Source organism: Rana temporaria, chromosome 3 (assembly GCF_905171775.1).
Source record: "Rana temporaria chromosome 3, aRanTem1.1, whole genome shotgun sequence".
Lineage (NCBI taxonomy): Eukaryota > Metazoa > Chordata > Amphibia > Anura > Ranidae > Rana > Rana temporaria.
In genome coordinates, this window is record NC_053491.1 from 467,033,741 (window position 1) to 467,049,430 (window position 15,690).

The following is a 15,690-nucleotide window of genomic DNA, read 5'->3' on the forward strand; positions in this document are numbered from 1 at the left end:
ATGGACACACACACTGTGATTAGTGTATAGCAATTTGTTACCCAAACAGTTACAGCACTGAACATGGCCCTGGTACTGCAAAGGTTAATACTCAAGTGGTTACATACATTGTCAGTAATGAGACAGGTTTCCATAACATGTAAAAAAAACTCAATCGTAAATGAAAACAGAAAATCCAAATTATTTATCAAAAGTTTATTGCACTAAAGCTCATCAGGAAGACAATTTGCTCAGGACACATTTTCCAATCAAAGTGACAGTAGCAGCAGTCAGCACCAGACTGACAGAAGCTACGGTCACCAACATCCACAGCTGTGTAGGTCTTGGCTCTTGAGATGTTCTGGAAGGGTGACCATGACCTGTTCTGGGGGCTGACCGATCCTGTGCGTCAATCACCAAGAGAGGACCAAGTGTGACCAGGCCATGTTCTTCTGAATGAGGACCTGCAAGAGTGAGGGGTTTAGAGAGCTGTAAAGATGAGCAGTTTGTTGCCAGGGAGTTAACTTTTCAGGGTCTGTTTAGAACATTACTCCAATATTCTCATGCTGACGTGTCACAGATCAGAACCATATATGCCTGCTAGCTGTAAGGCAGAAAAAGAAAAAACTCCCATGTTTTACAACTCTGCTGGAAAGGATTGCATGCCAACCCAAGTAGAAGAAAATGCAACCAAGAAATAAGCATACCAGTCATATCTAATGATTGTGTTGAGGCCTTCACCTCATCAATACAGAGATGCTTTTGTGACAAACTACAAGCCAGCTGTAAACATCTGGGGTTTGTCCATCTGCCCTCAAGGGGCCAGGCAATGGAGGCTACTGGGCGGAGCCACATACTGACGTCAACATGACCCCGGAAGCACGGGTGTACGTTCCCCCCCCCCCCCCATGTAATTTTTTCTGCTGGCAATTTTAAATTGTTTCAGTGTATGTTACACTTTAATAAACTCAGTTTTTATGGTACTTCACCATCTCAAGCCTCCGTTTGTTTCCCTCTGTGGTTCCTTGTGGGATACTGAGTTCTAGAGTGGATCGCTCCGAGGAGATAGCCACCTGTACGGACTGGGTGAGGACCAGCTGGAAGTCGAGTAGCCCATTGCCCCTGTGATCCCCCCCCCCCACCCCATCATTGGATCGGGTGGATATACATGCCTTCTTGACCCCCATCTAACAAAAGGGTCCAACTTGTCTGGTAAGAGCATTTACTTACCTTTCCCCTGGTGTAACCTTTGAGGAATTCCTCCTTCCAAGCAACACTTATCTGAATCGGTGGTGGACTGTATTCTTTCATCTTTCCACAGTTTTTTGAAATTCGACAAACTTTTCATTTACAGCATTTCATGTCTGAACTCAAAATGTATTGTTTGCACACATGGTATTAGTCTCATTTAGGGGGACTACTTTGCAATTTTTGTTCACTTTGACAAACAATATTTTTTTCATATATTTATATTTTTGTAGTCCCCCCCCTTTCAGTTTTTTTACTCATGCACTTTATACGCACAATTGTCAGGTTGTGTTGAATTTTCTAGCGCAACCCATTTTCCCCTTGTTTTTTTAATGGCGGCTACTGTGCTTTTCCACAAGATGCATTTTCCTCGACAATGGGGATGCTTGCTGAAAGTTACAGAACTCCTTTGAAGAGCATACTACTGGGATCCTTGTGCGATTAAGCAGCTACATTTTATGTCAAAGCACTCAAGTCAATCCTGTCAAAAAAATGTCATTAAAGATTTATATGATTGATCTTAAGGATGGTCCTGATGTTCATAGAACATGCATATGGTGTGCTTGTGTGATGTTCACCCATAATGCACTGCATTGATGGTTGATGATTGGCCAAAGCATGCACCTGACCTAGTCAATCACAGCATGATGCACCATGAGCTATGATTGGCCAAAGGCAGGGTGTCTTTGGCCAATCATGGCTCAGGGGCCAAGTCCATGCCCCACACTATACAAGGCAGCCATATATAGTGACTGAATAGAGATTAGGCAGGTAGTGTAAAAAGATACAAAATATAAATTCAGAGTATATAGTGCAGTCGATGGATCCATCGCTATAAAATTTACACTGACTGCACTATATTATATGTAGCAGTACCCCTGTAAGAGCTGCTGTGGTCCACCCGTCACCCTGCCTGGCATGCAAGTCCTCAGTCACTTCAAGCCTGACACTGGCCCAGCCAGGCCTTGGCAACTGCAGGCCTTTTTAGTGTACACACTATAACAGTGTATTGATGTGGTTAAGGGGAACCCCCATGATGTACATCCATTTTCAATCACACCACCCAACGGACCCCAAAAATTTAAAAAGCTCCACCTTGACAGAAGGCCTCTTAGCAACTGCTGTCTCTTGCCTTTGAAAGCCGTTATATAGGCAAGAGACCCCCACCCGACATCAGAGGGGGCAGGGTCATCCAGTCAAGTCAGCAGGTGGCCCCACACTTGCCCATTTAAAAAAACTGCCAAAAAACAGCTTTTACTGGGAGTCCTCCCATGGAGGCAGAGTTTTTTCTATTTTTCAGGTCCATTGGGCAGCATGATTGAAGATGGATGTACATCACAGGACAGTTTCACGCCTTTAATAAAGTAATTGTCAAAAACTGTTGTGGTTCCTCCTTTGACACTTAGTGAAAGGGTAAGGATACAAGTGAATGGGTAAGGGTACAATGTACCCAATACCCATTCACATAGGGGGCCGGGATCTGGGCCCCCACTTGTTAAGGGGCTTCCAGATTCCAATAAGCCCCCACCTGCAGACCCCCCCCCCCCACAACAACCACAGCCCAGGGTTGTTGTGAAGAGGCTCTTTTTCCCCATAAACATGGGGACCATGTGCTTTGGGGGGCCCACCCCCAATTAAGCTTCAGGACTTCCATTATCTCAAGTGTAACTATCAGTTACTATGTTTTGTCATGCACCCCAACTTCATTGGGATGCGTGCTTAATGACCTGTCAAATTGTAACTGTAGGCATCATCAAAAAACATGCAAATTTCACAAGGTTGGTAACCTATAACAAGGCTGAGGCTTCAATAAAACTCACCAATGTCTCTCTTCCAGCGTCCTCTTTCAAATGATCCCAAAAACCCACGCTCCCCAGAAGGGGCACTGCAGGTTCCTGTGTCACAGCACCGGCAGATGTCGTTGGACCCTTCCACAGCAGACCAGCTAGAGGCAAGAGTGATAGTTATAGAAAGATGTTCTTTACCAAGGACATACAATAATTATGCTACCGAACTTAGTGTGCTGTAAATTTCCTCTTGCTGACGGCTGCCGTTTTACTGAAGCCCTGAGCAACAGTAAATCATAAAGTGGAACAAACCCAATCAATTTAATGGTTTCAACAGATACATGCCTGGAATGCCAGGATTGCTGCCACATTTGCTTGTGTCCTAACTGATCACATGTGCAGGACCATGGCAGTTGAACAAAAGCTTGGCTGTAAAGGATAGGATCTCAGTAGATCTGCCTCTACAGACTTGGCAGTGCCTAATAGAGCAACTGAGCGAGGCGAGAGGGCATTACTGGATTTTAATTATAGACCCTTATTTTTAAAGGTCTTACATGCATGCAAAAGGGGCCAGCCTGGAGTAATCTAGCAGGACTTAGACTAAAGTTCCACTTTAAATCTTGGAACAATGTCAAGAAGCACCATTTACCAAAACCTGCCAATATGTCACATTTGCTAGATTTGAGCTTTGTAGTGCATCACTACCCCTGAAGGCTCCCAAAATAGTACAGAGGTTGCTGGTCACCCAAGCAGTTTCCCCATGAACACTGACAATTCAGGCTCAGCTTTTCAGACTGACAGTTCAGAAGTTTAACAGAAGAGGGGTTATGGCATGGGATACACTTGCATGGTAACAGGATCAGTTTTTCCATGCTTCCATACACAGGGCTGGACCAACCCAAGCCCCCTCTTCACTAGCCGTTTTACTTTATTAGAATAGAAAGGCTGGTACTGGTAATCTTATAGGCACTACCAGTGGGGAAGTTAGACATTTCACCCGGGGCAAAGAATCAGTTTGGCGCTCCCCCTTATGGGACAAGATTAGGCAGAAGTGAGAAACTCCCAGGCCATAGCTGTTGAGTCAGCTGTCTGTTCCCTTCCCCATGCTCCTCTGGTGCTCCACCTGCTTCTGTTCCCCAAAGGTGAGCGCTGCGGGAAGGGCGGCGGTCCCCTGTCACTGAGGCCAGCCCACTGGGAAACTCCCTGTAGTCCCAATGGCCAGTCCATCCATGGATTCTGTTGAGAGCATATGGGAGTGGCCAGTTCTCAGACCCTACGATTGGGTCTTAGTCCATAACTACCTCTGGCACTTACATTCCAAAAGCAATTACCCAGGACCATTGTTCAGAGTCAGTACTCAACCCCTAGGGCAGCTGCACCCCTTCTACTGGACACTTCCCAGTGAGGGAGACAAATCCTTCTCCAGATCACACAAATTAAAAACAGCCAGGTCCATTTACAGCGTCTCAGTAGCTGTCTGCCACCCAGCATCCAAAGGCAGATCTTCGGGATCTGGACTGGAACTGGTCGCATGCGCTCCAGTGGTACAACTGGGCCCCTTTAGCTGGCTGAAGTTAGGACTAACAACTGCCCATTTACAGCTGCTAGAGATACCTTTATCGTTTATGCTCAAGAATAAGGTGATGGTAACTAAGGTCAAATACATGGGTGCACACAATGGCTGGGATGTTAGCTAGATAAGCAATTAGTCCATAGCAGTAAATCAAACAGTTCAGGGGTTAATCATACATCGTGGCAGATCAATGGCAGGTGCTGTCATCAGAGCAGTCTTTGGTAGGCAAGAAGGTAAAGAAAGCGCCACCTCAGTGTAGTATTTAAGACAGCTGTAATGGCACAGTATCAAACCACACTTACAGGAAATAACAGGCTCATCTGTGTCAGTGGTCCGTGGTGAAGGCCTCAGATCTGGATCTTTCTGTGCAGAGATGGAAGGCTACAAACGAACATACCATTCAAGCTGTCTTAAATACTACACCGAGGTGGCGCTTCCTTCTCTACCTTATTGTTTAAGCTCAGATGCACCCCAGGGGACATTGCACCACATTGTTGACTAGTGCACTCTAGTTATATTATTCACATTGCAGTTAGTGCTTTTATGCGCCGTTTATTGCTGCCAAAAATAGAGGGGGAAAACTTCCAATTGGGACTCCCCTTAGTGTTCAAGGATTTCCATTCACTTCCTACTTTGGCCATTGTAAGATTTTGAAATTATTATTTTATGTTATAAAAGTTTCTGAGAATCAATATTTAAACATGGTAGTTTTGAGGGTTGTTGAGGACAGACAAGGTCAGTTGCAGCACATTACATGTATTTTTGGAGATCTACGTCAAGACAGTGGGTGGAGATATGTTACTTTAATATACTTAAGTGGGTGTTACGTTTGACAGGAGCATCACAACCTTGCTTGGAGCTGTGCTAAAATAAATTTTGCTTAGCTTTTAAAAACAGTATAAGAATCCATGTGGTGTGAGTAGCTAGTTAAGGACCTCAGGGTCACCCGACCCTACAGGGAGATGGGGGTATGAAGCCCACCCAGCAGGAAGCTTTCTCTATGGAAGCTGAACAGAAAGACGTACCATCATAACATCCATTTCCTCCTTCTGAAATTACCATCTTGCCATGTGTTTTCAGCTGTCATTATGCAAGCATTGTCTTTTGCCTGTCCTTCTTGAAGAATAAACTTCGTAATTATGAAGAAAGCCTAAATCTTGTATATTGGGAACAAAGCCCCTGGAAGAAGAGACTATTGACAAGACACTTGTCAAAAAAGTCCTCTTCCCCCATTCAACAGTCATCTGGAAGGGAAGTAAAATCTGCCTAATGGGACAAACAGTTATAGCCCTCCTTTACACAAATTAAGTTTTGAATATAGTGCCAGTTTAGTTGTACAAAACTCTATTCTACGAGAATTTGGCCTATCTGACTGAAGCTACCTTGCATTTGTATTTATGCTTAAGCCACCATTCATTTTAACCCGTACCAATACTTTAAGGGATTGTAAACTTTTCAACATATGTTATACTTTCCTCCACTGCGTATGTTCATTTTACACAGAGTGGCCCCCGATCCACATCTTCTGGGGTCCCTCAGCAGTGTTGGTGGCTCCTCCATGTATCAAGTGTCCACATTCAATCTATCCAATCAGGACGCAGGTCACCAGCTACAGATGACCTGCTAGTTCTGGACAGAGGATGACAGCATCCAGGTAAGCAAAAACGGAGGGGGGCTGCAACACCAAGTTTTAACCTTAATGCATAGAACACATTAAAGTGAAAAACCATGAGGGTTTACAACCCCTTTAAGACTATTGGTTAAGAGTCCTGTGTCTGGGGTCTTTCCTGGCACAAATTAACAGCCAAGGTAAAGGAATATATACTAATGTTCTTACAAGTGCTTGCACTAGTTCTCTTTTAATCAGGCATGTCTAGACACGTGCAATTCGCTTAGTTTCGAATTTGTTTAACGAAAATTCGTCAATTCCGAATTTTCGTATTAAAAAAAAATTTGTTATTTCCAAATTTTCTAACTTCTAAAAATTCCGAATTTTTTCATTTCCGAAATTCGGATTTATGGAAATCGATTTCGAATTTCCAAATAAAAGAAATTAAAAATTAAGAACCTGAGTTTCTGAAATTCGGAAATTAAAATAAAAAAATTGAAATTTTGAAATTGTAACATTCAAAAATCGAAAGTTCAAAAATCTAAAATTCGAAAATGGGAAATTTCCAAATTTTTTGAAATTCCGAAAATATGTTTTATATTTTCGTTTCATTCGTTTTTTGGAAATGATTTTTTTGCTTTTCGGAAATGCGAAAGAAATTTAGATTTTCCTGAAACAAATAAAAAAAAATTTGGCAGTGCACATGTCCAAGGTTGTGTGGAGTTGATGCGCAGGATAAAGAACCCAAAATTACCAAGCAGTTCCTCCTGTGGGGGTAGCGCTACATAAACAGATTTTAACAATTGAGGGGTGGCTCATGTGGCCAAAATATTGTACAAATCTTAGGTCACCTGCTTGTGGCTTTGCTGTAGGAACAGGCTTTGTTCATAGAGTCAGGGACTTGGGTGGCCGCAGTAACTCTCAGCTGACACGTGATGTAGATCTAGAAGAGAAGAGCAATTCTGTAATTGAAGTAGCCCAAGAAAAAAATAAATAAAAAAAGTTGTGTTCCAATAACCCTTACCGTAGACTCATACACATTCTGAAATCGGAAAGCATCGACAGTGAACTGTAATGAGTCTGAATCAATTCTTGGAGAGATGAAGGCTGAAGACGAATCTTCCTTCCCATCCACCAAACACCTACAAAACAGGACCGGTCAGCGTTTGATATCATAGAAACCCCCACCTCACCTGATGAACATACCCATTGGCATTAATGATCTCATAGCGAGGCGATGAGTTCATATCATTAGATATGGTGGCCACACAGTTGTCAACAAACAGGGTCAGATCGATATGGTTCTGGATGTTCACAGAGGCTTCTATGTAGAGGATATCACCCAATTGGTAGACCGTGGAATTTCTGGGGCCACTCCAGTCATCTGTAGACCCCCAAAAAAAAAAAAAAAAAATCAGATGTAGGACTGGGAATAAAGATTAGAAAGGGTTTGACCCAACCCCGATTACTGCTCATACATACCATCCATCAGACGCAAGAAGAAGTTCAATTTCTCTTCATTGTTCACTGTGGTGCTGAATGGAACCCATGTTGGCCTAACAGCCTTGCTGCTCACATTGCCGTGTCTGGACAAAAAGAAGATTTTAGCACTATAGTGTTAGACAAAACCCTATGGTGTTCCCATTTAAACCAAGTTAAAAATTCTCATTAGCAGAGACCTCCTTACTAACCAAGCTCTATTAGCCAAGCTTTCACCACAAGCTGAGGAAAATTGTTATGGCAAATAAAATGCAGTGGCTTGGTATTCATGTTGAGCACATACTATTGCCAGCTCTTAGAACCCTTCCACTCTAACAGCGGTAGAGGCCGAATAAAGGGTTAAAAGCATTTGCAAAGCGCCACTGCCCATTGATTTCAATAGGCAGGGGTGCTTTAGGAGCGGTGCATATACCACTCCTAAAGCGCCTCAAAGATGCTGCTTTCAGGATTTTTTTTTTTTTAAACAACCTGCCAGTGCAGTGCCCCAGTGTGAAAGCACTCAACTTTCACACTGGGACTGCAGATGAGGCATTTTTCAACACTAAAGCACCTGAAAAACACCTTCAGTGTGAAAGGGGTCTGTGTTAAATTTGCTCTGGCTTCACCCCTGCCGACTGGCTTGGTCCCTGGCTTGACACACAAGCCTAATCTGCAAGCAAGCGTCACCTCCGCTGGTTGGGTCCCCGACTGAAGTTTCCAACATTCTCTACCATGAATGTTACTCCTGTACTTGATTTATAAGGAAACCTCTCAGTAAAGAAAGAAAAGCGTAACATGAAAGTACCATCATCCTATCATAATTTGAATAGAGGTAAGATTTATCTGGGACCCCAGAGACCCAGAAAAACTAAGGGAAAAAGGCAAGGGCTATTGGACTAGGTCGGTACTTAGGTAAATCAGTTATCAATAGAGTATGATAGGTAAAAAAGTTCAATTTATTAAAACATAAACATAACTTAAATAACTTGAGAAATACACAGTATTTTAAAATTACAGAGATGGTAGTGTAGAACAATTGATTATACGACCAGCCAACACCTAATGAAGATGGTATAACTGGCCCTAGTTTGCGGGTAACGATCAGGCGGAGGGGGTCATAGAGATCAGGCTCTCAACCAGTTTCGCTACTCAAATGTAGCTTCGTCAGGAGATTTGGGCCTGTGAATACAGATTCACTCCTTGGTGGAGACAAAGTCTCACCTAGGTTGTGGACGGTGGAAACGCCCCCAGCAAGGTGAGGATCTGTATTGACTGTATATAATGTCAAAAAACTTAAGTGCCCTGGGACCTAATTAGTAGTGGGCGAGGACCAACCAAAGGAGCTACCCCCGGAAATAGCTGAGCCACGAGTCGGCACTATACGGCGCCTGCGCAGTCAGCTCTACACGGCGGGCGCAGGCGCCGTATAGTGCCGACTCGCAGCTCGGCTATTTCCGGAAATCTAGTGACGCGCGAAGGGATAGGAACGCCCAGTCCTGGAGTCATCAGAACGCGGAAGCCCTGGACCAAATCAGAATATAAAAAGCCAAGTATGGAAAAAAAAATTAATAAATAAAAACCTGCCGAAAGTATATGCCCTTACTTTGCTGGCTCTAATGTTAATAATTCTTTAGGGTGAACCTCCACTTTAACGTTTCAGATTTTTTGAATATTCGAATTAACTTTTCCGAATTGGTCAAAATTTGTTACAGGACAGACTATAGAACACCTCCCCACCCAACATAAGCAGGTGGTGTTCTGTAGTTAAGAATCAAGCAGGGCTTCCAACACAGCTTGAGATTTTTGTATAGCAGAGGGAAGTTCCTGCACGCTTGGATTTTTTGGGAGGATCAGAACGTAATCTTTTCAATGGTATATTAACCAGCCTGCAAATGAGTAAAAAGTAAATTTTGGTGTTAAATACTTGATAATGCCCTCAAGAAATGGGGTTTATTGCAACCATGAACTACTTGCATGTGACAATGTTTGCACCACAACTACCATTTATTTAAGTGTTAAACTACCAATTGTTATGTTTCTGCAGAGTTTTTAGTGACTGTTGCAAGCAGTGCCGCCATCAGGGGGGGGGGGGTACAGGCAGTACACACCTGTAAGAGGCCTAGAGGCTACCCCCCCCCCCTTTTCTTTTTATACATTAAATATTTTTTTCCCTTTTTTGTAAGGGTTGCCCCCCCAATTTGTGGCACCCCCACTTCTCAATCAATTAGCGGTGGCACCCCCCCTTCTCAATTCTTAATTTGAGGTGGCAGTACCCCCCCCCCCCCCGTTCTCTGCTCCAGGGGCCCATACCTGAAGCTGTGTAAGGGGCCCCATAATTCCTGATGGCGACCCTGGTTGCAAGCAAACTATCAATACTTGACACCACCTATGCCCCAGGCATTTCCATCCTCAAGCTTTGTAACTGCCAAACCCCTACACAGGGGATTGTGGTCTTCCACTGAACTCCCAAGAGAAATATAGTACACAGTGGGGGACAAAGTGCATTATACACCTGAAGTCAGGCATGTGGAAAACAAACCACAAAGATTGAGGCCCAGGTAAGCATTGCCATTTTGCAGGGTGCCCTTTCTATGGCCGCAGTAACTTAGGAGTTTCCACTCAGCTCTGAGCAAAGGTGTATACAAAGGCAAAATATCCCCCTCACATCTGCCATAGTCCTCAATACTCACCTGGTGTAGTAGCAATTGATGGGGAGGACAGCTGAGCTAGTCCTGGTAATAGGGACATTTGCGGAAGAGGCTGGGCTATAGGTAAGAGTGGTGGAGTAGATCATCCAATCTGGCGTCATCTAGGGCAAAAAACACAATGTTACACGGATATCCAGTATATGAGTAAATCTTACATGGATGAATATAAAACACACTTCTCACTTCAATAGAGTCTAGCCAGGAGGTTTTCACAAATCAGCTTGCTACCATTAGTAAACCACCCATTGGCCTTTTAATCATTTAGCACTAACTTGAGACTGTAGGTATGATCTGTACCCAAGGAGAGGAGTAAACCAACCACAAACCATGGCCAGCTGCCCAAGAGGTAGAAAAATCCTGGTCAAAAGTTGACATGTTATACAATCCCTCCCAGGCAGTTACCCTTCAAATCAGAGCAGTGGTCTCCAAACTGCTGCCCGGGGGCCCCAAATGCGGCAATTTTCCTGCATTTATCTGGCCCTTGGGGCACCATTGTTATCCACCGATACCAACAATGTGATACAATTCCGCCTACAGACCAGGAACCCAATTCTTTACAATGGCATCAATGATGCAGCTGAATGATGGGCCACAATATCACCCAATGACAACAATGTGGTCATAGACACACACAGCGTCAGCAGGGAGAACAATCTCCTTGCTGGCACAGTGAAAGTTCGTATTACACAGTGAAAGTGCGTATTACACATGTGCACATCAAAAACTTTGTTTTCCAATTTCATAAGACACGTTTTCCCATTCGGACTGTTTGTATTTTCGAAACAGTTTTATTTTCGTTGATTCAAAATTCGTAATTTTGTACTTTCGTAAATACATTGCGGCGCGGTCATTCGCAATCTTGCATTTTAGTTTCACACTGGAGCGGTATGCTAGCAGGACAGTAAAAACTGTCCTGCTAGCTGCATCTTTGGAGCGGAGTGTATACCACTCCCGCCCATTGAAATCAATGGGACACCGCTAGCAAAGCACCTCTGCAGAGGCGGTTTTTAACCCTCTCAGCCGCTAGCGAGGGGTAAAAAAAAAAAAAAAAAAAAAAAAAAACACACACACACACACACACCTCGGGTGGCCAAATAGTGCCGCAAAATTGGCAGTAAAAAATAGCTGTGCTTTACCCCCAACATACCTCCCACCCTAGTGTGAAAGAGGCCTAAGGAACATAGTTAAATCAAATATGGTCAGTCTGTACCCCAGTTAAAGCACCCCCCCCCCCCCCCCCAATATAAATTAAAAAACCCTGGAAGCCAATTGGGAGGGGAGATAGGAGGACTGGTGCTGCCACTAATGTGTCCAGGTGAACTTAAACCCAGACTGTCCGGGTAAAACCTGGACAGGTGGCAAACCTACTTTGTAGATATGTAGCCTCCAATACGCATCCCTGCCAGCATAGCCAGTACAAAACCACCGTTTCCAGTTCAGCTTCCCTCCACCCTGATTCAGCAATAGTTAAACATGTCAAGATTCCCCCCCCCCCCTCTTTGCACAAAAAAAATAACACCCACACACCCCAAGTCCACACATGGCAGACTGAATCTCTTTAAATCAAAGCTTTACAAGTGGAGCCTGTCCAGTGAACTGACAGGCAACACAGAAAGCAGCGAAGTGGAAATAAGACATATTTTTCCCTATAAGTTGAGAAGCAAAGACAAGCTGAACAGAGTTGCATAGATAAGCAACAACTCCTCATTGACATTTCCCAGAAAGATTTACCTGCAAAACATTACCACAGTCCTGGAGGCCCACCTGGAAGACGATGGGGTCAGTACTTGGGGCACTCGGCTTGCAGCCTTGGGATCCCAGGCTCAGATCAGAGGGTTTTACCAACCTTCCATTCTTATAGAAGTCCCTCCTGACACTGATAGTCATGGAATCCTCTCCACACTGGACACTGATGGGAGAGCGCCCAGTCTGTGGCAGATCTCTAAGCCTCCCACCAGCATGTCCCCTAAGTGAACCACCACTGGAAGCCCCAAACCCATACAGAGGGTCAAGGCCTCCCCAGTTGGGCTTTCTGAGGCTCCCTCTAGAAAAGTCCTGGCCAGGTGCAACTCTCTGGTGGCTCCTCCACCAATCAGACTGGCGCTTTTGTCTTGCCAAAACACCAAAATTGCCAAACCCCAGAGCCACCAGCAGCAGCGCCAGCCTGACCCATGTCCTTATTGTCCAACCCATCCTGACTGCAAGATGAACAACACAATGTGCCTGAAAAAGGGAGTTGCCCTTTATAATCCTTCCCCAGCTGGGGCAGATCAGGATCATCACACCTACCGACCTGCCCTCCCCAACAAATGAGAAATCTTCATGCAAAATAAATCATCCAAACTATTTAAGCCGCTCAATTGCGCTCCTGAAATGACTAGTGGCCATTTACTACGAGTAGCATTTGATCGCTAACACTAGTATGTGTTTATTCCATCGGGGTAACCATCAATCAGTACCATTCATATCTTTGATATACAGCAACTTGCAGTAAAATGAGTGTTACTGTCACACATTACTGTCACACATGACCATTACATTGGCACATGCTAATGCACCAACCATTGTACAGTGTTGTGGGGCACAGCAATGCATGCGCACTGCAGGGCACCATACTACATTTTCTGTGCATTTAAATAAAGGGTTGCATGTTTTTTTGCAGGGTAAGGTGTGCTGCCAGCTTATTTAAAATTAGCAGGTTGCCTTTACGCAGGGTGCTAACTCAGTACTTGCATTAAGCACTTGTATTAAGTACTAGTAACTTGCATTAGGCTGGGTTCACATATGAGCCACATGTGGCTCCAGTGCCGATCCTGACCTCCCTGGGGCCCTAAGCAAAATTCTGCTAAGGGGCCCTCTACCTGACCCGTGATGCCGTGAGCTATGTAAGCCATTAGCCTTGTGCCCAGTGTACACCATGCAGCCTTGTGCCCAGTGCACACCATGCAGCCTTGTGCACAGTGCCCACAATGCAACCTTGTGCCCACCATGCCTGTGCCCAGTACACACCATGCAGCCTTGTGCATAGTGCCCACAATGCAACCTTGTGCCCACCATGCTTGTGCCCAGTTCCCACCATCCAGCCTTGTGCCCACCATGCAGCCTTGTGCCCAGTGCACACCATGCAGCCTTGTTCCCAGTGCCCAACAAATACAGCCTTGTGCCCACCAATGCAGCCTTGTTCCCAGTGCCCACCAAATGCAGCCTTGTGCCCACCAAATGCAGCCTTGTGCCCAATGCCCACCATGATGCAGCCTTGTGCCCACCAATACAGCCTTGTGCCCACCCAATGCAGCCTTGTACCCACCAAATGCAGCCTTGTGCCCAGTGACCACCAACTGCAGCCTTGTGCCCACCAAATGCAGCCTTGTGCCCAGTGCCCACCATGATGCAGCCTTGTGCCCACCAATACAGCCTTGTGCCCAGTTCCCACCAAATGCAGCCTTGTGCCCACCAAATGCAGCATTGTGCCCAGTGCCCACCAAATGCAGCTTTGTGCCCACCATTCAGCCTACCTGTGCAGGAGAGGAACAGGAGAGCGGCCTAGACGATCAGCGCACAGCGCAGGGAACACAGCGATAACACCTTTCATTTCAATTGCCGTGTTCCCACGCTCAACGTCATATACAGCCCTGCCCCCTGGCCAGGGAACTTTGATTGACAGATCACCCGTCACCGGGATCGGACAGGTGATCTGTCTATCAAAGTCCCGGGACCAGGAGGAGGGGCTGTATCTGACAGCGAGCGGCGGGAACACTGTTATCGCTGTGCTCCCTGCGTGCGCTGCACTCTAAATATCCGGGCGGCCCCCTCTCTCTTCCCCTCCACGATCGCTGGGAGAAGGACTCCCATTCCACCGGCGCTGCCCCTTCACCCACGAGGGGGAGGCGGGGCCTCGAGTAATTTGCACTGCCCTACGCAGCTTGCGTAGTAAGCGTATAGAGCAGATCAGCTCTGTGTGGCTCACAGCAGGGGTCTGGTGCGTCCTGGTTCACTGTTTCAGGTCCGATTTCAGCCCAAATTTTGGGCTGAATTTGGACCTGAAATGGACCAAAAGACGCACAGGACTCCTGTGCAAATCGCACCGGACCCGCTGCGGAGATATGTGAACCGGCTCCAAATAGAGCTTGTCAAAATCTCCTGCTATTGCCCCATGGATGTGGGGAACTGCATTTCAATTCCCAAATGGTGTGAACCCAGCCTCAAGGACTAAAGCCTCGTACACACAATCGGATTATCCGAAGGGAATTGTGTGATGACAGGCTGTTGTTTTAAAATCCAAACATTTGTGCGATCCATCGGTGCATTTTGCAGAAATGCAGGGAAATTTTTTAACATGGTTTCATATGGAACATGTTCACATCAATGCTTATTTGTGTCTCTGCGTTTTTGAAAAGGGTCGGGGACTTTTTTTCCGCAAAAAGCAGCGTTTTGCATGTAATAGAAGTCAATGGACCCGCATCCAAAACGCAAGTACCGCGTTCTTACCATGATTTTGACGCGTTTTTGCAGCGATTTGCGTTTTTTTTACCTGTTTTTTTAATGAAATGTAAAAAAATGTAAATTGATGTAAAAAAAATTAAAACGCAAATCGCGGTAAAAAACGCAGTAAAAACGCAAGTCAAAAAACGCAGCAAGCACCGCGAAAAGTACTGCAAAAACGCTCAAAAGCAACATGAATAGGTGTGAATCGAGCCTTACACAGCACTGAGTAAACATTGCACCTGCTGTTTACCATTTTGGAAGCTTATTAGACCATATGGCTCTTATCAGGATGCCTATTAGAGCCCACGGCCCTAATCAGGTGCTTCCAAAAACACCCCCGCTGCTGTAATTTAGATGCCCGGCGCCCAACAATAGGGGGCAGCAGCGGCGACCATAGATAGATTTATGGCCAGCATATGAAAACAGTGTGCAAACCACACATGTAAGGTATCACCGCGATTGTTAGAGCGAGAGCAATAATTCTCGCACTAAACCTCCTCTGTAAGGCCCCTTGCACACTGGGGCGTTTTTCATGCGGTACAGCGCTAAAAATAGCGCTGCTATACCGCATGAAAAATCATGCCCTGCAGTGTTCAATGTGAAAGCCTGAAGGAGCGCACCAAAAGTCCTGCTAGCCGCATCTTTACCGCGGTATAGCAGCGGTGTGTTCACCGCTCCTATACCGCGCCTTCCCATTGAAATCAATGGGAAAGCGCGGTAATACCGCCCGCAACGCGGTATTAACCCTTTTTCGGCCGCTAGCGGGGGTTAAAACCTCACCGCTAGCAAATGGCTGCGGCTATACCGTCACCGCGGCTCCAC

General features: G+C 45.4%; 1 protein-coding gene across 1 annotated transcript; it reads right to left on the reverse strand.

Annotated features, from left to right (window-relative positions):
* Positions 1 to 180: 180 nt before the first annotated feature.
* On the reverse strand, positions 181 to 12,616 carry LOC120933582 (zona pellucida sperm-binding protein 3-like). The gene is made up of 8 exons (XM_040346866.1): positions 12,115 to 12,616; positions 10,366 to 10,484; positions 7,679 to 7,782; positions 7,403 to 7,580; positions 7,221 to 7,338; positions 7,048 to 7,139; positions 3,048 to 3,172; positions 181 to 443 (listed from the first exon to the last, which is right to left on the reverse strand). The coding sequence occupies exons 1-8, from the start codon at positions 12,574 to 12,576 to the stop codon at positions 214 to 216; spliced, it is 1,428 nt and encodes a 475-aa protein (XP_040202800.1). The 5' UTR covers positions 12,577 to 12,616; the 3' UTR covers positions 181 to 213.
* Positions 12,617 to 15,690: the final 3,074 nt, after the last annotated feature.

Coding starts and splice junctions, on each gene's coding strand:
- LOC120933582 (XM_040346866.1), bottom strand. CDS start 12,576: ATGGGTTGGACAATAAGGACATGGGTCAGGCTGGCGCTGCTGCTGGTG. Junction 10,485..12,114: donor ACTGTGGTAATGTTTTGCAG/GTAAATCTTTCT, acceptor TTTTTGCCCTAG/ATGACGCCAGATTGGATGAT. Junction 7,140..7,220: donor AGAATGTGTATGAGTCTACG/GTAAGGGTTATT, acceptor CTTCTCTTCTAG/ATCTACATCACGTGTCAGCT.